General features: G+C 35.8%; 2 protein-coding genes across 2 annotated transcripts; one reads left to right on the forward strand and one right to left on the reverse strand.

Annotated features, from left to right (window-relative positions):
* Positions 1-1,897: 1,897 nt before the first annotated feature.
* LOC143628710 (putative disease resistance protein At5g66900) lies at positions 1,898-6,133 on the forward strand. Its single transcript, XM_077098215.1, has 5 exons — positions 1,898-2,465; positions 2,856-3,259; positions 3,341-3,681; positions 4,107-4,309; positions 5,262-6,133. Exons 1-5 carry the CDS (start codon positions 1,898-1,900, stop codon positions 6,101-6,103), a joined length of 2,358 nt encoding a protein of 785 aa, XP_076954330.1. The 3' UTR covers positions 6,104-6,133.
* Positions 6,134-9,291: 3,158 nt separating this feature from the next.
* Positions 9,292-13,713, reverse strand: LOC143628791 (uncharacterized). The gene is made up of 5 exons (XM_077098276.1): positions 13,573-13,713; positions 13,082-13,350; positions 12,870-12,963; positions 12,261-12,372; positions 9,292-9,541 (listed from the first exon to the last, which is right to left on the reverse strand). The coding sequence occupies exons 1-5, from the start codon at positions 13,709-13,711 to the stop codon at positions 9,370-9,372; spliced, it is 786 nt and encodes a 261-aa protein (XP_076954391.1). The 5' UTR covers positions 13,712-13,713; the 3' UTR covers positions 9,292-9,369.
* Positions 13,714-24,336: the final 10,623 nt, after the last annotated feature.

Raw genomic sequence — 24,336 nt, forward strand, 5'->3', positions numbered from 1 at the left:
GTAATTAACTAACTATAGCTAAGTTTAATAAGTACATGGATAGTATCAAGAAAGTTGCTGCCAGGATGGAGAACTCAAACTGTTGCTAGCATCCCAGCAAGCTAAACGACTGCAATGACCTGAAACTGAAGACAGTCGTGGGCCCAAATCTTTTTCATGGGTTCTATCGATGGCCCGTCAAGGTGTTAGCATTTGGATATTGATAACTATATAAGTTATATTGATAATTAGAGGTTATTAAATTTAAATTAAAAGATATTTAAATTACAAATTTGGCATTTCTTAGGGGTCGTTTCTAAAATTCATGGGGTTGGTTTCAAAAGTTTAAAGGGGTGATTACAAAGTTTTTTTTTTTTTTTTTTTTGGGGGGAGGGGGGGCAGTGGTCGGGATTTTCACTAGCGTAAAATACTAATTTTTTTAAGGTGAACGGCTGCTCCCATGAGATGGCAGTGGGCCTCTTAAGATAATCAAACTAGGTCAAACCCAGCCCCTTGTCATGAGACCATCAAGCGTAAAATACAAATTAATCTCAAGCTTTTTGTAGGTTGATGATATACGAGATTGACAGGTGTTTGTAGACGGGCTTTCCTTTCTGTGCATAACATTTACTAGCCACCAATGGGTGCATCAAATAATCACATTTCAATTTTTATGTGGTCACATATAGTTTTTCAGGGCCTCCCTTTGCTATGTGTCGAAAACAGTAGTCCAATGAGTCAATAATTCAATAGGTCTATATAATATATATCTATGTATATATATATACAATAATTATAGCTTGTTCATATAAGCAACTTGTTTATTATTATTTTTTAAATTCTTTTGCTATTTTTTGTTAAGTATATATTTATTTGAAGGCAAAACGGTTCATGTCTAGTGTTAAATTCCTGCTTCTCTAAGGTTCATGTTGAGTGTTTAACGAACATTATTACCCTGTCGGTGCTCCAAACGGTGAAATGGCGTTTAAATTATGGTGTTTAAACGTCCAATTAACAAAAATCAAACCGTTTAGTACCATTTCAAATAAGTTTTACATCAATCAACTCGTATCCTTATTCCAATCAAAAATCCTAAAACGTCAATTTAAAATTCAAAAAAAATTAACAAAGTTTTTTTCTTTTTATTTAAGGAGGTCCAATGAAAAATAATAGGACGAAAGGTGGGATTATTGACTACGCGTGATAAGATTATAAATTATTATTAACATCCAAAAAAGTTTTAAAAAGTTTGGTTACAACTTACAACCGTGTCCCGACAGAATTTTGTCGCCATCCACTGAATAATTGAGAATCTACAAAGAAAAGAAAGAACCTTAATTCCTGGTCCTTTAAACGTCGACTTAAAAGTCAACCAAACCCCAATAAAAATATTCGTTCATCCAAACCTTGAGTCATTATTTAACGACTTTTGACAGTATAATTTACCGGGAAATACCCAAGCTAAACTCTAAAACTAGCATAAACAAGATCTTCAAATTAAAAAGTGTGATGTATAATAAATTAATAATTATTATAAAGAAATTCGTCGTTAGTAAAAAAAATAAAAATAAAAAATAAAAAAACTTCCTTTAGTCTTTTAAAAGTCTTTAATTATGATTGGTTGTTTTTCTTTAAATATTCTATTGTCGTGATTGTTACATGTATAATAAATTAATAATTATTATAAAGAAAGTTTTAAAATATCCTTTGTTTCAGACTTGCTATATTTGTTGAAAAAGTCTTTAGGTCCCAACACTAGTATTTTACTATTGTATCACCATCCATCTAAGAAAGAGAGAAATTGCAAAGAACCTTCATAACTCATAAGTCAATACAAATATTGTTCATCCAAATCCATCTTTTGAATTACAAGAGACAGAAACAAGAGTTCCTAGCTAGCAAATTGATTTGTGATCAAATGGCAGAGGCACTTATTGCAGGAGCAGCTCTAGGTGCTGTCTTTGGTGAATTACTAAAACTAGTCATAGACACGATTCAACAACCCATGGAATTCAAACCACTACTCACAGGCTTCGAAAGAACCTTGAAAACGATCGAACCATCATTCGTTGATATTGACAAACTCTCGAATCGTCCTGCTGATGAGAGGGCAACGCTCCGTGACCTATTAGACGATGGGAAGAAGCTCGTTCTCAAGTGCTCGAGCATCAGTAGTTTGAATAAAAAGATAAGAAAATACACAAAGGAGCTGACTAAGTTGGACAACAATCTCTGCAAGTTCTTTCATATAGAAGCGTCCGCGGCGACTTTGGCTGGAATCAATGCTTTATTGGACCGAAACAGGCCTTTTGAATCGTGCGGCGTTCCAGAGCTCCCGGAGTTCATTATTGGTTTGGATCAGCATTTAGCAATATTGAAGCATATGCTGCTCAAGGATACCACACGCGTGTTGGTGGTTTCAGCCCCTCCAGGTTTTGGCAAGACTACTTTGGCCAATATGCTTTGTCACGATGATGATATCAAAGGTACCCACAATTCTTCTTGACGTTCTTTTAGATCACAGGTGACAAGATGTATGGGTTGGTTTGGATTGTTGTTACGTCGGAATGGATTAGGGTCAGGATGTGTAATTAAAAAAAAAAGGTTAGGATGAGTTTGGGTCAAGATGATTTAACTTAATTTTTTATAGACCGATGGTTAACTATGTATTATTAAAATGCGTAACGGCACAATTAACGTGTTTCGCGCGTATGATAATGCTTAATGGGTAACAAATCAAACATTCTATTTAAACCAAAAACAACCCTAAAAAGTTTTTATTATGACCCAAAATCACCGAGCTAGGTGGTTACATTTGTCAACCCTAGTTTAGATCGTTTATTAATGGTTAATCATTCTTGTTTGAATATTGACAGGAGAATTTGGTGACAACATCCTCTATTTAACTGTCTCAGCTGAAGCCAGCCTTATGAGCCTTGCCAAAAGCCTATTCATACATTATGGCATAAATAATTATGAAATTAGAAGTGAACAAGACGCCAAGAATCAAATCAAGAACCTAATTAAACGAAGGGGATCCGGTCAAGTGTTGTTGGTCCTTGATGATGTCTGGCCGGAATCTCGTATTCAGGATCTTATGCTCCCAACACCAGGATTCAAAATTCTGGCCACCTCAAGGTTCTTGTTTAAACAGTTTAACCCGACGACGTATGAGTTGAACTTATTGAGCCGTGAAAGTGCAAAGGCTCTTTTCTGCTATCATGCGTTTGCAGGTGGTTCGAGTCCTGTTAATAGTGTCCAAGATGATCTCATCGACAAGGTAGATGAATAACATTTCCTTATATAGCTAGGAATTAAATTGCTAATTCTCATATGGTTTTGTTTGTGCTTGTGGATGCAGATGGTTGCATTCTGCAAACGGATTCCATTAGCGCTAATTGTTGTTGGTGCGTCACTATGTAATGAACCTGAGGTTACTTGGACATCCACTCTCATGCAATCCATATTAGAGTCTCATCAGCAGCTGCTGCTCTGTCTCCGGACCAGTATCGATGCACTGAGTGAGTTGCATAAAGATTGTTTCTTGGACTTAAGTTTGTTTCCTGAGGTTGACCAGATTGCGGGTACCACTCTCATGGATATGTGGGTGGAGTTGTACCATCTTGATGATGGCGGTGTGCGTGCCTCTGGCAACCTTAACATACTCAAATCAAAAAATCTTGTCAATCTTGTTCCAGTCAGGTACTCCCACATTCTCATATACATGACTTTGGTTGGATTTACACAATTAATTCTCTACTTAGAACAGATAAGATAATCTACAAAAAGAAGGCTTTCCATTTACTTCTCCGTGTTAATTCAAAATATTCATAAACCCTCAGTGCTTCTTAAATGAATAACGGTTATGAAAACCTTGAAAACTCATTCTCCACCCTGAAAACCTTGTAACACATATGTGGCAATTCTCTGCATATATAAGTTCTATTATTATTATTATTGTTTTTTTTTGTATTACTAAATAATACAAAGTTTCTTCCATAATGTTATTGTACCCATAATGACTTTATATAGTTCGTTACTTTCATGGGTAGTTTCTTTCTTTGCTACATGGCTAAGCTTATATCTATTAAAACCATTGATCAACTAACCAGCATATGATGTTACAGAAAAGAAGCAGGTGAACCAGAAGGCCATTGTAGTCATTATCGTGTGACGCAGCATGATATGCTTAGAGAGTTGGCCATCCACCTGAGCAGGCAAGAGTCTGAAGCAGATCGAAAACGGCTGTTCGTAAAAATCCCTAGCAATGACTTTCCTGAATGGTGGGCTCAACGACCCATCATTGCACGCGTCTTATCTATTTCAACAGGTTTGTGATCACTTTTATGCCTACCCAATGAAAAGTTTGTTAAATCCTAATAGAATCTAATCTCTAGAGAAAAAGCGCAAAGGATTTTGAATATGAAGAAAGTGTGATTATAGTTTACAAGTGATAATATTACGCATATAACTTCCTAGGAACACATACACTGAACTATGAGAACTGCACAATCACTTGTATGCAGTGTTGTAAAAGTAGGTCTCCGAGGTCGAGTACTCCCCAAGTAGTCGCTACAAGGTATGGCGCCGACGAGAGTTTCTTCAACTCCTCCTAGTTACTGAGAATCGATCAAATGTGGTCAACCCCAGCCAGAGCCACATTTAGTCGGTTAACTTAGGCCGATTTTGACTTAAAAAAGAAAATATAATTCATAGTTCTATAATATTATAAAAAAATATTACTTTTTTTTAGTTAATGATTAGCAAATTTTAGAATAATTTAGTATTTAAAAATATATATTCTCTTATTTATATTGATATTCCGTTACTTTGTTATAAATATTAGCATACTTATGACATTGACATATATTTAATATCCAAAAATTAATTTTCTTTATATTCACCGTTTCCGAGTACTCCCCGAGTACTCCGAGTACACCCAACTTCCCAGTCAGCCGTTTAGGGTCTGCCTAACGACTTTTGCAACCTTGCTTGTATGTTGAGCTTGTGACTTGTAAGAGTGTGAGATATAGCAGGGCAGTTAAGTGTTACATAACTATGTACTATAGTTAAAGCATTAGGCAAACATGGCTATGTGGTTCGTGCATTTATATTCTTAAACTCGGTTTTTGTTTTGAAGGTTCTCTAACTTTGAGTTTACAGTAATAGAGAATGTTGCCTACCTAACTAATACTCAACTATTATTTAGCACCCAACATGTGGATAATTATATGCATCCTCTTGTCTCTTTAATAACCTTACCTCACAATCTTTAACTACAGATGATAAATTCAGTTCTACATGGAATGACGATCCAAATGCACCAAATGTTGAAGTATTGATATTGAATATAAAGAGTGAAAACTACACACTGCCCGAGTTCATCAAGAAAATGAGCAAGCTAAAGGTTTTAATTGTGACAGGCTACGGAGTTTATCCTACTCAACTAAACAATCTTCAAGTTTTAGAATCTTTATCCAACGTGCATAGAATCAGATTCGAATACGTTTCAGTTTCTCCATTTATCCAAGCCATCTTCACATTGAAGACTCTAAAAAAACTTAACCTTGTTATGTGCAAGATAGGTGATGCTCTCAGTAGTGGTACCACCAAGTATCCTTACACGTTGGAAAACCTCAAATATCTTGAAATCGATTTGTGTTACGATCTGAAGGAACTGCCAGCAGTACTATGCAATTCTGTTCGTCTCGAGAAACTGGTCATCACCAATTGCCAAGAGTTGGATTCTCTTCCAAATGAAGTAGGGAATCTGTCAAATCTTGAAATCGTGAGCCTTCATTGCTGCACAAAACTAAAAGAACTACCTGAATCAATCAAAAGCCTCCGTAAACTGAGAATACTTGATGTATCTGATTGTTCGGATATAACTGCACTGCCTGAACAAATTGGCAAGCTAAGCAGCCTGCAAGCGATTGATATCAGTGGTTGTGAAGGGTTGGAAATGTTGCCGCAATCTCTCGCTGGATTGGATAAGCTCAAAATTGTGGCATGCGACGAAGAGAGATCGCATTTGTGGAAGTGTATTGAAAGCCACCCTGGTAAGGTGAAGATGAACCTTGTTGAAGAGGACAGATCTGAAACTTTTAAGAAAATCTACCATTAACTTATCTTGAATTCTGTCTTTGTCAAACTATAAAATACTGCTGTTGTAATGAGTAATAACAATAGACAATTTATGATTTTAATTTTCAAACTCAGATATGTTTATGCTTTCATGAGAATCGATACGAGTTGAAATTTGTGACTAGCAGTATTTTTCAGTTAGATGGTTTAGTTTTCGATTTCATCGTCACGAGTTGAAATTTGTAGATCTTGTATATGTCTCAATTACAAGTAACTAACTATAGCAAACATAAATAAGCATATGGGTATAGCATCTTATTTATTTGTGAAACCCTTTCATCATCAAATCCTAAGTATATAATTAACTTCCTTACAATAAATAAAATTTAAATCCAAAAATTTACTTAAATATAGATAAATAATGTAAAACAATCATGTAATACGAGGGATTAAAACTAGGTGTTTGGCTGAGCTTTTTAAATTGCTTTTTTGTTGATTTGCTTTTTAAAAAATAAAAGTAACTTTTGAAAAGCTCCAATTTGAAGCTTTTGGGGGAGCTTTGCCAAACACATTTTGTTTTTCAACAAGCAAACAAGCAAGTTTTAAAAGCTCACTCAGACACCCAAGTAGGTTTAGATTTTACAAAGCAACATATAATATTATAATCTAACAAGTTGGGCCACATTTACATATTTTGGTTACATATACATTGGGCCTTAATTGACTTTGACATGTTTTAATGGGTTTGGGCCAACTTTGCATATCCTTACGAAGCAACATAATCTTATACGTGTGTGTAGAGCTGGGCAAGCCGGTTTTTAGGAAGCTTTTATGGGTTTGGTCAACAAAAGTCAAAAACTAGGTCGGGTAGGAACTATTTACGCCTTAAGGGACTCAAATACATTAGAGAAGACTGCCCCGTCGTCGATCCAACCACCACAAGAAAGTTCTGAACAGTTTTAGCAAAAATCTTGTCAATATCTTATCTTGTATTGTCAGCAAATTAGCGACGTATATGCCATCAGTAAGTATCTTCCCAAAGAACAAAGAAACCCGCGTATCTCTTCCACAGGTGCTTGTCAAGTTTCTATCGGTAAGTGTTGGTTGACCTTGGTCAACGCAATTCGTCGATAATCACCAATGATAAAGTATTAATTACATTATTTATTTATCTTTTTAATCTCACAAGGTTCTATTGGTAATTACAGACAGATATATTTCATTTAGAATTTGTTTTTTTTTTCCTTACAGTAGTGTCAATTTAACTAGCTAACTCTTGCATGTGTCTTATTTTCAAGCAAGATAGCCCAATCATTTTTTCACCAATCACCACCACCCCCTTTACACAACACTTCTTTTTTGTTTAAAAAAATCACTAAAATACAAAATGTTTTTCATTTTCACTTGATATGGTGAAAAATTAAATATTTTTTTTCTTCTTCCCATATGTCATAAAATGATTTACAAATCTAGCAAGCAATCTATGTAGCTAATAGACGTACTCTAGCCGCGAATAGGACAAGCTCTAGGTATGATGAAACCCCTATACGTCGTGTCTGGCAGACATCTATTTAATTATCGATTTGAAATCCCACTTTCCGAGTACCAAGTAGGGTTATGAATCATTGCGGACCGCCGACAATTCTAGGTCACACCTCACACTCAACAATCATGAAATAGAAGAAGGAAATAGAAGTGAGTGGAAGCAAACACCAAGGACCCTCTTGGCAATAGTAGACCAATTAAGTTAAAGGAAGGTGTATCACATGACACTATTGGTATGACTGACATGTTGTGAGTCTGGGAGATTCACTAGGTGTCTTATGCAAGTGGTACACTTTAGTTGTGTGTGCCCTATGAGAACACGACTCCCTTTATGTACCATGTATCCCATTTTTATTTTCTTATTCTTAATGTTAATCTTGCTACCATTTTCATTTGTGTATTAATTGTTTTCTAATATATAAACATTATATATAGCTAACAGTAAATAGTAATGAGAGCTTTTACGGTGACCAACTCTATTTTTCCATAATATTATTGTGATTTTATGCTAGGTAACATTGGTGTTAATATGAAATATGGTTCTGTTGATTGTTTCTATCTTAGTAAGATTAAAACTGAATATGAAGAAATACAACGAGAAATTACTATCAAAGAATTCCCTATGCGCCGCTTATACACACTCGCATAACCACCTCTAACGGTTTCTAACAGAAAACGAAAAAATATATGTATTCCCTGTTGAGGTAACTATCATCATTAGTAACTATATACCTCTTGTCAGCACTAATTATTCCTACTAACATTTATAACCTTTGTTTGATAGAAGGTTATAATTTGATAATATGTTTCGCCACTTCTCTCCATTCTTTCATAATATAATGTATGCAAATACATTGAATAAATTAGGCCAATGATTTAGGAGATAATCATGGCAAAATATTCTAATCCCCCCCACCAACCCAGGTCTAAGCTGCATGATCATAGATACTTAGACTAGCGCGGAAGTCGTCAAAAAAAGCACCAGGTAATCCTTTGGTGAAGATGTCAGTGATGAACTGATAACGTGAGGGTACATGTAGCACTCGAATATGACCTTGTTGAACTTTCTCGCAAACAAATAGGATGTCTATTTAGATATGTTTGGTGAGTTGCTTATTGGTGCTAAACTGGATTACCTGAAAGATATATGGAATGAATATAACAACCACACAAACTCAAAATAGGAATATCATTCCTGTTGACAATTAGCACCTACCCTAAGTTTAGTTCCAACTTCCAACTAACAGCAATACGATTAATAGACTTACTGCATATCGTCTTAGCTTTTTGCTACCGATAAACTATTTCCCGTCGATAGCTTTTTGCCACTGCTACTCATTAGTCATCACCAATCTCGAACTTTTCCTATACTTAAGGCATGATCCGAAAATGTCATGGATCCGAAACCATAGAAGTGAAACATACAATTAACATGATTAGGAGTTATTTTCATGGGAAAAAAAGTTAAACCACCAAATTGGCATGCTCCACATAAATGTATACATCCTAATCATTGGTCATTAATGTATCATCAAGTCACCATCAAACTTAAATAAAATTTGAACTTTGAAGTAATAATATATAGTCAAATCCAACACAAGGGCATCCTATGTAATGGAACTTGTACAACAATAAATTCTATTTCCAAAGTTATGAGCTGAAATGGTTGAATCAAGAACATCACGCATATAAGTAAACACAAAACAAACTATCAAGTAAAAGATAAGTAATATACAATGATCATTTGTTTGCTGCATCTTTTTAGAAGAATTTCGGGTTGGGTGAGCGGATATCTATTTCTTGAGTCCAAGCAGCCCGAGGCTGAATGTGCAAATACCAGTAGGTTTGAGCCACTGAATCAGGGTCGATATATCCGTCCCCTCCTACACTCTCGTGTTCCCCAACCATTGATCTTTGTGGCATTGACGATGCGCTGCAAAACAAGTTTTTCTATATTTTAGTCATGTGATAATGTTCATGAACACCAAGTGTCCAAAACATGCCACAAGTATATATATTGAAACAACTTTCTACTCAACTCCATCAAAGTATATAAGGGTTTTGATTATAATATTTAGATAACCATGTCGATCTAAGAACGAAAAAGAAACGGATTTGATGTGCAATAAAACTAACGAAAAAGTCACGGATTTGATGTAAAATAAAACTAAGATGTTTGTCATTTTATGATATTTCACCATGCTTTTGCTAATGTGATAAATAAAATCGAATGCACAAGTGAGCAACAAATAGTATTCCAAAATAAGACATCATGTTCTGTCACAAAACATAACCTCCATAATATTATACCTAATTTCTATAAGGTTTTGGAATTTAAAAAGGGGTAGCGGCGCAACGTGTTGCCCACTTGCTTTCTATTTCGATGTAATCAAAATTCATTAACATTTGCTAATTGAATAAAAATCTATATTCTTATTCCTTAAAAAAATCTATATATTTAAACTAATTTATGAAAGATTAGCTTTTTAGAAAGACAACAGTAGAAAAAAAAATATATAAAATGTGTATCCACACCATAGATACATATATATACCTCTCTTCCTATTTATATACAAACATACATACAAACATATATACAAAATGCAACTGATTCACAATCTAAATAACGGATGCAACCTTGCAAACAATCTTGATCAATTGGCTGAACGAAAGATACAGAAAGTAGCACGTCATCACAAGACAAGATGCATGTGGGCCCCAGTAGTGTAAAGTTGATCTAGCCAATGATGAACAGAATATGACGTTGCAAACTAGTCTCCTAAACTTTTTCTGGGGTCACCCAATTATTGATCATCACCATCATCGTACTCAGTATATCCCACCAATAGCAATGCTATGGTAGGGTCTGAGGAGGGTAAGATGTAGACAGCCTTACCTCTATCCCACAGGGATAGAGAGGCTGCTTCCGGTGAGACCCCCGGCTCGATAGTAGTTTTGAATCAAGCCTTGGACATAAGACACATAACACTCAATCATCGGGACACCGGCTGATTGGTGCATGTGCCCTTGTCTTTCGGCTATCAACGCCACCACATGATGCCTGATTAACCTTCCGCCACTTTTAACGTTATTTTCACGTGATTAGTAAAATAACGTCAAAATTAGTGCAATTTTACTTTTGCCCACCCAAGGGTTCACACATATATACATTATATGTGCGCACCGCAAGCAGGGCGTTCACCCAATTATTGATAAAAAGGTTAAAGCTTGTTACTAGACATCTAGTGTCGGGGCCATAACGGGCGTTAAATAAACCGCGCTTGTTTTGATCATAAAACAAACGAACAATTGAACAAATAACTAATCATCCGATTGTTTAGAAATGAAGTAATTAAAGTTTACTTATTTCGATTCGTTTATCGTATGAAAGCAGCTTTACAAAATAAAATTCATGTTTGTCTTGATAATATCTTCGTTTTGTGGGCTGTGAAGCTTAGATTAGATTTAAGGTTTTAAGTTGTTTTAGTCATGTTGTCCTAATTGAATATGTTTGGGACCAAAGTTTGAAGGTTTTTGAGTTTTCTTTACGCTTCTGATTGAAAAAGATGGGAACAAAGAATTTGAATCCAAAACTTTATAGGGTATCAAAATATAGTATTAAAATATACAATTACACGTATAATCCAGCTTTAAAAGACAGAAATTGAACAATATCAACGCTCCAAAGCGTCTTTAGTCTAGTGGTAACAAAAAATGTTATAAGCCTTTACTTTTACAAGAGGTTTGAGCTCAATTTCGGTAGTTGTCAAGCGTGTAATTTATGACTAAAACTAAAGAGTGTGAGTTGATGTTAAAAAAATAATATCAACGCACTAACAAGTTAAAAAGAAACGGGACCCGGATTGTTACTTCTAATCAGTTTCTATTATAGTTCTCTTATTCTCGAAAAAAGAAAAAAAAAATAGGGCATGATCACTACATTATATGTTAGTTATTGGTGATGATAGATGATCATTTCACTACTAGGAAAATAACTTTCATCAACGGAATGTTATCAACACACATGAACGGATCACCGTATTAGGTTAATTTAAAAAATAAAATAGAAACTTATAGTTAATTTTTTGCTTGTCAATGTTGATTAATCTGCAATCAATGACATATCACACTGAGATATGACGGATCGCTTGACAAATGGGCATAGGTGGATTCCCATCTAGCAACAATCAGTCGACAAAACACGTGGTCAAAAAAGACCGCCGGCAACCCATCAGTGACATAACGACAACATGTCATCGATTGGTGATATGTGACAACACCCATCATTGTTAATCGATAGGGTTTGTGTCAGTAATCCGTCATTGAATATTGTAAAGGTAATCCGTTGGCATATAATCACTGACGGATTACAAACATTTCGAAAGATCATGATGAAAGTCATCTTTGTAGTGTTTAAGATAACTAAGAAAATAGAAATCGCATATTCTAAAATCATTGAAAGGATAGTTGACCATGACAACAAAAGATGGCCATCAAGAAGAATCTACAATCAAAGGAAATAAAAAATATCTTTTGATTCATTCTTTCAAAAAGAATTACGAAACCAATCAAACTTTGATAAACCTGGTTTTCTTCTGCTGATTTGCCATATAATAGTATGTCAAGAATATTAATAAAGGAAATAAACGCACCGAGATGAACCGATCACACCATCGATGATGACATGTGCTATGTGTATCCCAAGTGGATGATATTCTTTAGCCAAACATTGGGATAATCCTCTTAATGCAAACTTCCCACAACCTATGTAACATTTATAACAAAATTAGTATTGTTTGTATAATCCTATGTTGGATACATAATAAATTGTTGATCCAAGAACTTATGTTCTTTGATAAAATACTTATGACATGGGAATTTTTGAACGAATATCGTACCGAAAATGTATAGAACGTTTTACAGTAAAAAAATAGACTCAAGTAAAGGGTTTTTGTGACGTATTAAATAAATTGTTGATCCAAGAACTTATGTTCTTTGATAAAATACTTATGGCAGGGAAATTTTTGAACGAATATCATACTGAAAACGTGTAGAAGGTTTTTGCGGTAAAAAAATGGACTCAAGTAGGCGTTTCTGTAACAAATTAAATAAGTTGCTGATCCAAGAACTTATGTTCTTTGGTAAAATACTTATGACATGGGAATTTTTGAACGAATATCGTACTGAAAACGTGTAGAAAATGAAAAGAGTAGATTATGATAAGATTGATGAACCGAAGAATATAAAAGACGCATGCGCACATAATTCAGAGAATCCGGCGACCCCCGCTAGAGAAGCAGCACATCCGGTGAATAATATGCTCCCTCGTCCTCTTTCAACCATTCCCGGCAACACCTGATTGTGTTTGAGCAAATATATATAACAATTACAATTAGAAACACTAGTAAACAAAGTGTAAGAACTAAGAACAGTAAACAATGACATATGTGATATGTTATAAGTTATTGTGTACCTGCTGAGCACAATGGAAAGCGCTAACAGAAGAGACGGCTAGCGATTTCTGAAACGAATCTAGACGAATGTCGGTGAAGCTGGATGGACCGCCGTACTGCCATGGAATTGGTTGGTACGCGTTGTAAACCAAAACCTCGACAAAACCTAACGACAAGACACCTTCGAATGCTTCTCGTACGCTTTGAGTATCGGAGCAATCGATACGAATAGCGTACACTTGTGCTTTCTCTTCCCTCGCTATCTCGTCCGCGAATCTTGATAACCTCCCTGAAAACGACTGGTATTTATCATTTACGTCAAGACAGAAGGCAAACAGAACCAAGCTGGAAACAATCTGCGCAGCTAGCCATTTTTTAATACCAAAACAATGTTTTCATTTTCAAAAACTATGCTCAAAAATGTTTGTGTCATGTCATTAAAATATTCATGACCAGTTAAACATAGACTAAATAGCTGGTATTATAGATCTGAATGATAGAGTTAGAATACCGAGGTCTCTAGCGAGTATTGCGACGGTGTATCCTTCGTGAGCGAACTTCCGGGCGACTGAGCGCCCGAGATTGGGACCGACGCCAACAATGGCCGCGATGCCTCTAGTGGAGCTAGAGCTTGTGACACTACGCAACATATTAGGTGAGTGATTAAAATGAATGAATTATTATAAGATAGAGAAGAAGATGAGGAGTTTAAAAAGGTTTGAGTTGCCTCCTAGAGAGGATACATATGGCTTAATGTTTATTGTAGAATAATTGTAATAATAATATATTGGTGATGAAGCTAGCTAGCTAGCCTTGGGTTTAAATGCAGGCAAGCCAAGCCAACTGCCAACCCTACCTCTGTAGCCTTGACTCGGGTTATTGTCGGGTTCACTGCCACTTGCAGGTCTTTTACCCTATTAGGCTGAGGGGTGTGGGGGGCGAGAGTGGGGGCTCCAGCCAATAATATTGTGACGTGTGGCAGAGAGAGAAACTTGATAAGATGGGTGTTGGTTGTGGTGCTCGCGCCCCGGGCCCTGGTGTGGAGGGGCGCGAGCGGTTTTTTTTTTATTTTTTTATAAATGTATTAAAAAAACGTATTATTAAAAAAACTCATAAATTATTTAAAAAAACACACATTAATTAAAAAAACACATTAATATCTAAAAAAAAAATTAAAGTACTAAAAAAAAACATTATTCTTATTCTTCGGCTTGGTCTTCTTCGATCAACCTCTTCCGGATACGTTCCTTTTGTTTTTCCATCAGCATTTGGTCGACCGGATTTAGGTTATTGAAGTCTCTTGTAAGGAAGTCCAAATCTCTCATTCTTTTTTTTCCTTTTTGTCATTAGAGACCACCTCCATGGTTTTGTTGAATTTATTGAGGGATTTAACAAGATCGGTGATGTTTACGGCTTCCCCCTCAGCCGGTTTTTTCCCCCTGGCGTCCCTTCCCGATGGCCGCCTCCTCGGCGGTGAAGACGTTTCCTCCCCCGCAACGTTTAGGTCGAATCCAACCCGGCAATCCGACCCGGCGGAAGTGCTATACGCTCCAGACGAACTAGTTTTAGTCCGTTTCGGCCCTACTTCCGCATCAAGGTCCGGCGCCACCAGCTCAACCCACTTAGAACACCTTCTCAACCTCTCCCACACCTTTACATCGTCCCACGTCTTCACCGTCCCATACCTCCGCAGGCACTTCTGCTTCCACTCTTCGACAGTGAAATTATAAACCGCCAAATCATCACTGCCACTTGGTCTCATACGACCGGCGTTCCTGTTGAACAGATTAGTAAACAAGCCGTCAAATTTTCTGATTTCGGTCCACCGACCCGAAATCATATCGGCGTTCCGCTCTGTACTCCCAACGAGCGAATAGAACGTCTCCCTAACCTTTGTCCAAAAGACCTTGCTCTTTTGGTAGTCCGCTGCAAAATGCATAAATAAATTTGTAAGTCATTTAACTTTTTTATTAAAAATCATTTTTAAAAACGTTAAAACAATTACCGCAACGCCGATCCTCAGAAATGACTATCCAAGCCCGACACAGGGCTTCTTTCTCATCCGATGACCACAGAGTGGTTTTCCGTTTCGTCCTTCCAGTCGAAGCCGAACCCGACCCGTCCGTTGCAACTTGTTTTTTCCGGTGGACGCGTCTTCTTTGTCCCGCAGCTTCACCTTCTGGTTCTTGTGTCTCCGGAACAACAAAGTTAGGAGACGGTTGTATGTTGGATGGTTGAAAGCCGGATGATTGTTGCGACCCCGAATAAAACATCGGTTGGTCCGGTGCCGACCATAAATCGTCGTAACTGTAATCTGAATCTAGGTTTGGGTACCAATTTCCAGCCATGTTTTTAAAAAAAGGTTTGGAAGATGGGGTGATTTTGGGTTTTGGGTGTGGTATGTGATATTGGTTTTGGGTGGTATGTGATATTGGTTTTATAGAGAAAAAAATTTTTTTTTTTTAATAAAAATAAAGAGCCAACGGCTCTATTTCAAGCCCCAACGGCTCTTCACGCATTCCCAGGCCAACTTTACGCCCACTTTCACCCGCTAGCCCTCTTGCGCCTGCCTTGGTCTGCGTGCTCGCGCCCCTCTCGCGCCTCTCTCGCGCCTCGGTGGTGTGGTGCTCGCGCCCCGGATTGGCACACGCGCCCCCTCTCGCGCTCCACACCCCTCAGCCTTAACTCAAGGGGTGAACTGACTTTCAAGATTATATTCTAGAGGCTAAAAACCAACGTGAGTTTAATGTTTTTTTATGTTTTAAGTAACCAGCTAAGTTTAAAATAAAAACCTACTTGAGTTTGTGAAAATTCTAAAAACTCATTATCAATCACATGTTTTAATTAATGTTTAAATCTTGTGGTCCACAATTAAAGTGAATAAAAAATGTAAATATAAATATAACTTTTTCTCTCTCCTGAAAACATATATAAAAATTATTAAAAAAATGTTAAAAAATAGCAAAACATTTTTTTTCGATGTTTCGATGTTTTGTATTAAATGTTACAACATATATTACATGTAACAAAAAAAAAACGATGTTACATAGGGTTTTCGCGGGTTTTCATAACTCAAGTGGGTTTTCATTTTAACCTTACCCTATATATATATATATATATATATATATATATATATATATATATATATATATATATATAGGGGAGATTTCAAATGAGAACCCCTTTGAGTTTGAAGAACTTGAAAGAACTCAGTGTAACGATTGTTTTTTTTCGAATTTTTTTTACACATGCGTAATATATGTAGATACACGTAAAAAAATTACATAATTTTTTACGCGCCGAGTCAACTTATTACATATGTGTAACGTACGTTTAAAGTTGTGTAATCACTGAAAATAGTTATTCTCTCTCCTCTTTGACTTTTTACCAAATTTAATCTCAATCACATATTTCAATCAATTTAATTAAATGTGTGGCCTAGAATGGAGTTCTTAAGACTCAACATGGTTCTCAAAAAATCCCTTCTCTCTCTCTCTCTATATATATATATAGGCTAAGTATAAAATGAAAACCCACTTGAGTTGTGAAAACTCTAGAAACTTATTCTCAACCACATGTTTTTAATTAATGTTTAAATCTTGTGGTCCACAATTAAAGTGAGTAAAAAATGTAAATATGAATATAACTTTTTCTCTCTCCTGAAAACATATTTAAAAATTATTTTAAAAAATGTTAAAAAATAGCAAAACATTTTTTTTCGATGTTTCGATGTTTTGTATTAAATGTTACAACATATATTACATGTAACCAAAAAAATGATGTTACATAGGGTTTTCACGGGTTTTCACAACTTAAGTGGGTTTTCATTTTAACCTTACCCTTAAGTAACCTATGTATATATATATACTAGATTTTATCCCACGTATTACGGGGGTTGTTTTACGTTATTCGTTTTTAATATTTATATATGTATAATTGGATTTTAATTTTATTTATTGTAAGAATAGTTAATAATTAATATACATGAGGTTTGATGATGAAATGGTTTCACAAATAAATGATATTTTATAATCCAATATTTGATGAGATTAATTTTTTAATATATTGAGATGTAATAATAACTCGTTTAAGAGCTATCTGGGTTTGGTGAGACCTTTACCCGTGAATTCGTTTAAAAGTTATCTGGATTTTGTGACCCTTGACCCGCTTATGTTTTTTTACCATAAAATTGTTTATTGATTATAAATAATATATTTTTCTTTTTAAATTAAATATTAAATTTTAGTATATCCCTATTTTATAGGATTTTCATATCAAATAATTGGTAAGATTAATTTTTAATTTAATGAGATGTTATAACCGTTTAAGAGCTATTTGGTTTTTGTAAGACCCATACCCATGAATTTAGGTTAAATCAATTAGAGGCCTTCATTTAAAAATTAAGAAATCTGGTGGTTTCCATAAAAGGGGGAGCGACCACATCGCGGACCATGCATAGTTAAAACTAGGCACTTCCTGTCATTTTACGTCATGTGGCATCTAGTCAGTTTTTGGACATTTTGCATAAGGTGGGTGTAGTGGGAAAATACCTTCAAAACGCCTCTCTCTTTCACACAAAACCCTCAAAATTCGAGCCAACACCACGTTATGTACATAACGTTCTTCACCATAATGTCTGGGGGCGGTGTTCCCAATCATATGGCTCCAAAACGCCACATAATTCATCCACTATGGATGGTCTAACTTTCTAGGTTTTTGCAAGATTTAAATCATTCACACATCTTGAATAGAAATGAAACATTTTACCATCATATCATGTCTGTTGAGGTAACTTGAGTTCCTATGTAATTATTAATCGCCGCTAGGGTGATTATAATTTTTACAAAATCATCTAGCTAGGGGTTTTCTTTTAAACGTTTTGTACATAAAATTTGTGTAAAGATCACTACCACTATAATAGAACTATTGTAAACCATGAACTTCTATCTATTTTAGCTCATATATATAGTATACTGATCGATTATTCCATCAGTGACAACTATATATATATATATAACGTGCTAAATGTGAGAATTAAGTAGAGTAATTATATATATAAGTATCATAGAGTAATTACGTAATTACTCTATGATGTAATTACATAATTACTCTACTTGTATATATAATTACTCTACTTGATTCTCATGTTTAGCACGTTAATTTTATTTGTACGTTAACTTTCCCCTATATATATATATATAGTATAACCATTGGTATACAACTTTTTTTGTTGGTGTACATTCGTAACATGAATGACTTCGTTCCTGTGTTATTTCCTCTAGTGTTGAATTTCATAACAATTGGTTTAGGAGCAGGGCCGGTCCTAAGAAGGCTCATATTGTGATTATACTGGGTCTTGGGGATCAAATTCTCAGGTAGCTAGGTATTGAAAGTAAGTCTTCACCTTGAGTAGAATTATGCATTCCATTCTTGCTTTTTACTAGCTTAAGCATCTTTATCAAAGTTGGATCTTCAAGACAGCTAGATTGAGTGAAGACATTCCCTAACTCGAATTATTCCTATAACTATTATTTGATTTTCAAATAATATTTATTTAAACATTTTTGTTTAAATAAGTTTATAAACTTTTTCTAAGTTTATAAAACTAGATTTCTTCATTTTATTAATGTTCAATGGGTTGGACTTGCAATTACATAATTTTCAATCTTTGATGTAGATTTAACACTTGGTTGTTTTAATCATAAGTTTTTAGTGACTAATGATGATTAATAAAGTGTTTAGGGGCATGTATGTGACTTAGCATCATTGATGCGCTATTAATATTTCAAGTCACATTAAGTTAATTGATCATTATTAAAACCATCAAAGTTTAAACCATTGTTTTTTCAAAAAGTACCCAAACAACCTCTTTGGCATTGACTATCCTAACAACGGGTTCAAGATTGATCCATTCATCATTCTCACTTTCTGTAAGTAGAATTATGCTTGGATACATTGTTCTTAATTCCACTAGCCTCATAGTCAACATGAGTGTTCTCGTTCTCTTTACCTTTCCTTTGATCCTTGTTAAGTGGCAATCAGCCGAGACCTCTAGTACAACCTCCAACATGCTTAACACCTCCCTATCTAGCCGTTTCAGTAGTTGGTAATTAGATGCGAAACACTATTGTGTTCATGCTAGGTAATCATTTAGGACTCTGCGAGTAAGCTAAATTGTTAATAAAGTTGATCAAGTTCTATTAACGCTTCATTTTACTATTTGTGTTCTACGTTCCTCACCAGGGACAACCTCCCTGTACTATTATTCACCTCTTACGAGGCGTAAGAGTCTATGAGGCATTATATCATCTATCTCATACTATACGTTGTGGCATCGATCTACCCATATTGGCATTTTTTACTGTGTCCCATTCTAGGTCTAAGTTCATGCATTAGGAGATGTCCGAATTTCTCAAACTTTGTTCAACAGATGGATTACAAATCCTTAAATACAACATAAAGTGTTAGTGCCTATAACGATAAGCATAAAGAGATGCTAACCTCGGGTAGGTAGCCTGCTCCAACGCCGTCAAGCCCAAACGTCCTTCCAAAGGACCTACTCCTTACCGGATAATAAAATTATATTGACTTATCATCCTTTAACTATTGAAAGAGAAGGTTCTCGTAAAATTTAATAAAGCATATGTAGATACCTATTGCTTGAGGCACATTAGGTACCTTCATAAAGCTGCTTTATGAAGCTTTATGAAGGTACCTAGTGTGTCTCAAGCCTTATCTGGAGCAAATATAGCAACTCAACTCGAACTAGAAAAACCGGACTTGGGTTTTGCAAGGTTCATCAAAACCGAATTGTGACATCATGAACTATCTCCATCAATTTGATATCAGCTTTATTGCTTAGTGACACATTTTATATATGTTGATCAAGCACAATATTATAACAGAATTAGATAAAACTTAAGATGATTAATGAACTTGGGATTAAGTGATAGACAGTTTTATATAATTGTGTTGGCTATCAATGGTCCAACAATAGTTTTGGCATCTCGCTGACGTCCCACACATTTTGGAAGCATGATCTTTTCAAAAATTCTAACAACTACCAATCGATCGTTAGTCTACATCACTTCCAATTCTTTAAACGATCTTCAAGTTTTATGGTCAACTCAACCTTTTCAAGGCATAAAGCTAATAAGATCATTCTGCCATTTTTGTAATAAAATTACGTAGTTCGTTTGCTCGAGCCCGTAAAAAAATAGTGTTATATATTTATGTATTTCGATATCGCACCCGTAGAAATTTTGGTATTAAACCCGTGGAAACCTTTACACCGAACCATTAGAAATCTTGACAACGAACCTTAAACCAAATTTAAATTAAAAATGATAGTTAAACCCATAACATTTATTCTAGAAGTGTAACCCATTAACCAATAACATAGCCCATAACTGTTTAAGCCTAATTGGCTATTTAAAAAAAAATACGGGATTGACACTTTCGCAGCATCGACAGACTCCACGGCTCTAGTGCAGCAGTGCTCCAAGGATTCAAGAAAATTTCAAGTGAATTTCTTACAAAAGTTTTGATAGATGATGTAATGGCCAATGGGTAGGTTTCTAAAAATAAAGTTCGTTGAGGGCAACTTTAAAGACGAAGGCAAATGCCACTCACGGTCAGAACTCAAATCAATAAAACATGTTTTAGGATCTTTGAAATTTGAAGACATGTAAACTTCATATATACAAATCTTACTATACTATTAAGACAGAATTACAAATTTTGTCCTTTAAAATAAGACGAATTTCGGTTCGTGTCCTTTTCTAAGTTTCCTTGCAGGCGGTGTACTTTAAACTTTTTTTTCCTACAAGTTTTGTCCTTTACGCTAACTGGGTTAGAAAAACTCAGTTAAATGCCCTCACGTGAGACGCATGTGAGGGCATTTTTGTCCTTTCTTATATCTCTGCAACTAAGCCTCTGTATCACTCTTCCCCCTCCCTCTCAATCGAATCAAGTGCCGGCGATCAAAAACCTTAAACCCTCGTGTCCGACGCGACTCAATTAGGGCTTCAATCAATTGCACATCATTCTCAGAACTTAAACACGTAAGATGGATGATCCTCCTCATCCTCCATTCTACATTCGTGAAGCTGATGAACAATCAGATGCTGATGCGTTTTATGGTAAGTTAAAACTTTAGGGTTTATAATTGGGTTTATTTGACTAACAGCTGTTTAATCTTGTTTGTATAGTAAATAATCCACATTTGTTCACGATCAAGATGCACCATGGTGGCAGTTTCACTAAATTTCCAGGACGGGTTTATAAGAGAGCCGTTGTCCATTTTGTTGACATGCTAGATATTGACAAGTTTTCAGTTCACGAGCTTGATCGAATCTTGCTTGAATTATCCTATCCTACAGATAAGGTTAGATTCTACCATTATGTAGTACCGGGTTCAGAATTGGATTGGGGGCTTAGAGCTTTGGGAAGTGATGATGATGTTAGGGGATTTGCTAAGTATATTGGAGCTTTTAATCAGTTAATGAATGTGTATGTTGAGCATGAGTTCACCTCTATACACACATACTTCTGCTCACCCTCAAAGTTTACCATTGAAGAGATAACAGATGAGGAGTTTCTTGCAAGTGAGGTCGTACTAGATAAAGCAAACTCAGTTAAGAAAATGTTGTTGTTGGAATGGCAAGATAGCACAAATGAGGTAGTTGTGGAACAAGACAAACAGGATGCAAATGTGAATGTTGTAGAAGAGAATAATGTTGGTGTTGTTGAACAACAAGACCAGATTGATATATGTCATGAGGATCCAGAATTTGACCCTATGTTTGGAGAGGATGCTTTTGGTGTGCAACCTACAAATGAGGTGGAGATTGATTACAATGGTGATGTAGATGGAGGTGGGGATGGAGGTGGATATGGTGTGCAGCCTACAAATGAGGTGGATATGGATTACAATGGAGGTGGGGATGGAGGTGGGGATGAAGATAGTGAAGATTCTTCAATTTCAGATGAAGAAAGTGGAGATGAGTCTTCAAGTTCAGATGAAAGTGGAACTGATGATAGTAGGGATTCTAACTATGAAATGAGAGATGAGAGTTCTGATGATGATGAACATCTAGAGGGTTGTCCAGTTAAGAAACCAAAGAATGTGAAGAAATCTAAGAACAAAAAGAAATCTAAAAATGTTAAGAAAACTAGGGATGGTGATGAAGATTCAGAAAGTGATTCAGATAGTGACTTCAACTATGAAGATGGTGAAATACATGATGTAGATGTAGATATGAGGGATTTCAGACTGCATACTGATTTTGAAGTTGAACAGCAGGATGCAAATTTCAGAGTTGAGGTTTTGGACATAGAAATGGATGATGTGATGTTGGATAATGATAGGATGTATAATGAGAAACAAAGAAATGAGGGGGACATGGATTATCTTTTCCATGTGGGACAAGTTTTTGGTACAAAAGCAGAGGTGAAGGATATGATCAAGGCACATGCAGTTAAAACAAGAAGACAAATTAGGATAAGAAAAGATGATTTGGTAAGGGTCAGGGCTGTGTGTGAAGGAGATATGGAAGTGCAGGGGGTTGGATCTAGCAGTGCTAATAAAGATGAGGGACCAGTCCAGAAAAGTATTGGGGGTAGGGGAAAAAGGAAAGACCCACTTGCTATTAGATGCCCTTGGGTACTGTTGTTGTCATACCAAAAGAGAACAGCTTCATGGAAAATTACAAGGCTGTAGATAAGTTGTTTCCTTCTGCAGAGCATAGGTTTTGTGTGAGGCACATTGAAGATAACCTAAGATCACTCTTCAAAGGAAAGCTTTTAAGGGATGCTCTTTGGAAGCTGGCTAGATATACATCACCTACACAATATGAGAGAGAGATGAACAACCTAAAAAACTTGAACAAAAGGTGTCATCTTTGGGTATCTAAGATCCCACCAGAAACATGGTCAAGGTCACACTTCTCTGGTAAGTTTTTAATTTTGTATCCTTTATTCTCTCATAACTTTCAAGTTTTGTCCTTTATCTGTTGTGTTTTGTTATAATAGGTAGAGCAATGTCTGATGTGTTGACCAACAACATGTGTGAATGTTTCAATTCAAAGCTGGTAGATGGAAGGGACAAGCCTATTATCACATTGCTGGAATACATCAGAGAATATGTGATGAGGAAGATTGTTACTGTGTTGAAGGTAATTGATAGGTCATCAGGGTTACTAACACCATATGCTACACAAATTATGGAGTCAGTGAAGAAGGAAGCAAGCAGGTGAGTTGTATGTGAATATTTACTTGTCTTGTAAATGATGTGAATGGTTTACATATTTGGATGATAGGTACTCTGTGCATTGGAACGGTGAGGATCATTATCAGGTAACAGGTCCATATGGTGATCAGTGTGTAGTGAACATGAGCACAAGTACATGTGCATGTAGGAGATGGGAGATAACTGGGATACCTTGTAGACATGTGGTGGCATGTATTTGGGTGAAGGGTGCACATGACAGATCTGTTGGCAGGCCAGAAACATTTGTCAAACCAATTTACACAATGGATAGGTGGAAGGCAGTGTATAGCTACAAGGTGTATCCCATCAATGGTATGAGTATGTGGCCCACATCACAAGTCCCAATCCAGATCACAGCTCCTAAATTAAAAAAGCAAACTGGAAGGCCAAAGAAATCAAGGAAAAAGTCAGCAGTGGAAAGGGAAGATGGTGGTTCAAGGAAAAAGTCAAAGGTTGATGCAAAGGGCAAGGGAAAGGCTGTGGAGGGTGAAGGCCAGAAAGTGAAGGCAGTGAGAAAGACAAAGCCAAAAGGATCAAACATTTGTGGGACATGTGGTCAAAAGGGTCACAACAAGAGATCATGCATGAAAAATTTTGCAGATTAATGTGCCTACTGTTATGACTGTTTTTGCAGATTAAGTTGTTAGACTTTTTTTGAAGTTTTTCATGGTATGGATGTATTAAGTTGTTGTCTGGACTTATTTTAAGTTTTTCAAACACTTGTATGGATGTATTAAGTTGTTATGGATGTATTAAGCTTTTCATGTTTTTGAAGTTTTTCATGGTATGGTAATGGTTGTGCATAACTGCAGATGGATGGATCAGATGTTACTTATTTTAAGGGTTTGGACATATTTGCCCTTGGATCAGATTTTACTTAATTTAATGGTTTGGCAGTTTTTACTTATTTGCCCTTGGATCAGATGTGCAGATAGATAGTGCAGATTGTGCATGATGTGCAGATAGATGGATGTGTAGATAGATAGTGCACAATGTGCAGATTGT

This window comes from Bidens hawaiensis, unplaced genomic scaffold (assembly GCF_021521415.1).
Source record: "Bidens hawaiensis isolate Kalapana, Puna unplaced genomic scaffold, B.hawaiensis_p1.1 tig00005061_1, whole genome shotgun sequence".
NCBI lineage: Eukaryota > Viridiplantae > Streptophyta > Magnoliopsida > Asterales > Asteraceae > Bidens > Bidens hawaiensis.

Excerpts from the sequence above, each read along its gene's own strand:
- LOC143628710 (XM_077098215.1), top strand. The coding sequence starts at position 1,898 with ATGGCAGAGGCACTTATTGCAGGAGCAGCTCTAGGTGCTGTCTTTGGT. Across the intron at positions 3,260-3,340 it reads AAGATGATCTCATCGACAAG|ATGGTTGCATTCTGCAAACG; the intron begins GTAGATGAATAA and ends TTGTGGATGCAG. Across the intron at positions 3,682-4,106 it reads GTCAATCTTGTTCCAGTCAG|AAAAGAAGCAGGTGAACCAG; the intron begins GTACTCCCACAT and ends ATGATGTTACAG.
- LOC143628791 (XM_077098276.1), bottom strand. The coding sequence starts at position 13,711 with ATGTTGCGTAGTGTCACAAGCTCTAGCTCCACTAGAGGCATCGCGGCC. Across the intron at positions 13,351-13,572 it reads AATACTCGCTAGAGACCTCG|GGAGGTTATCAAGATTCGCG; the intron begins GTATTCTAACTC and ends AGTCGTTTTCAG. Across the intron at positions 9,542-12,260 it reads GGTGTGATCGGTTCATCTCG|CGCATCGTCAATGCCACAAA; the intron begins GTGCGTTTATTT and ends CTTGTTTTGCAG.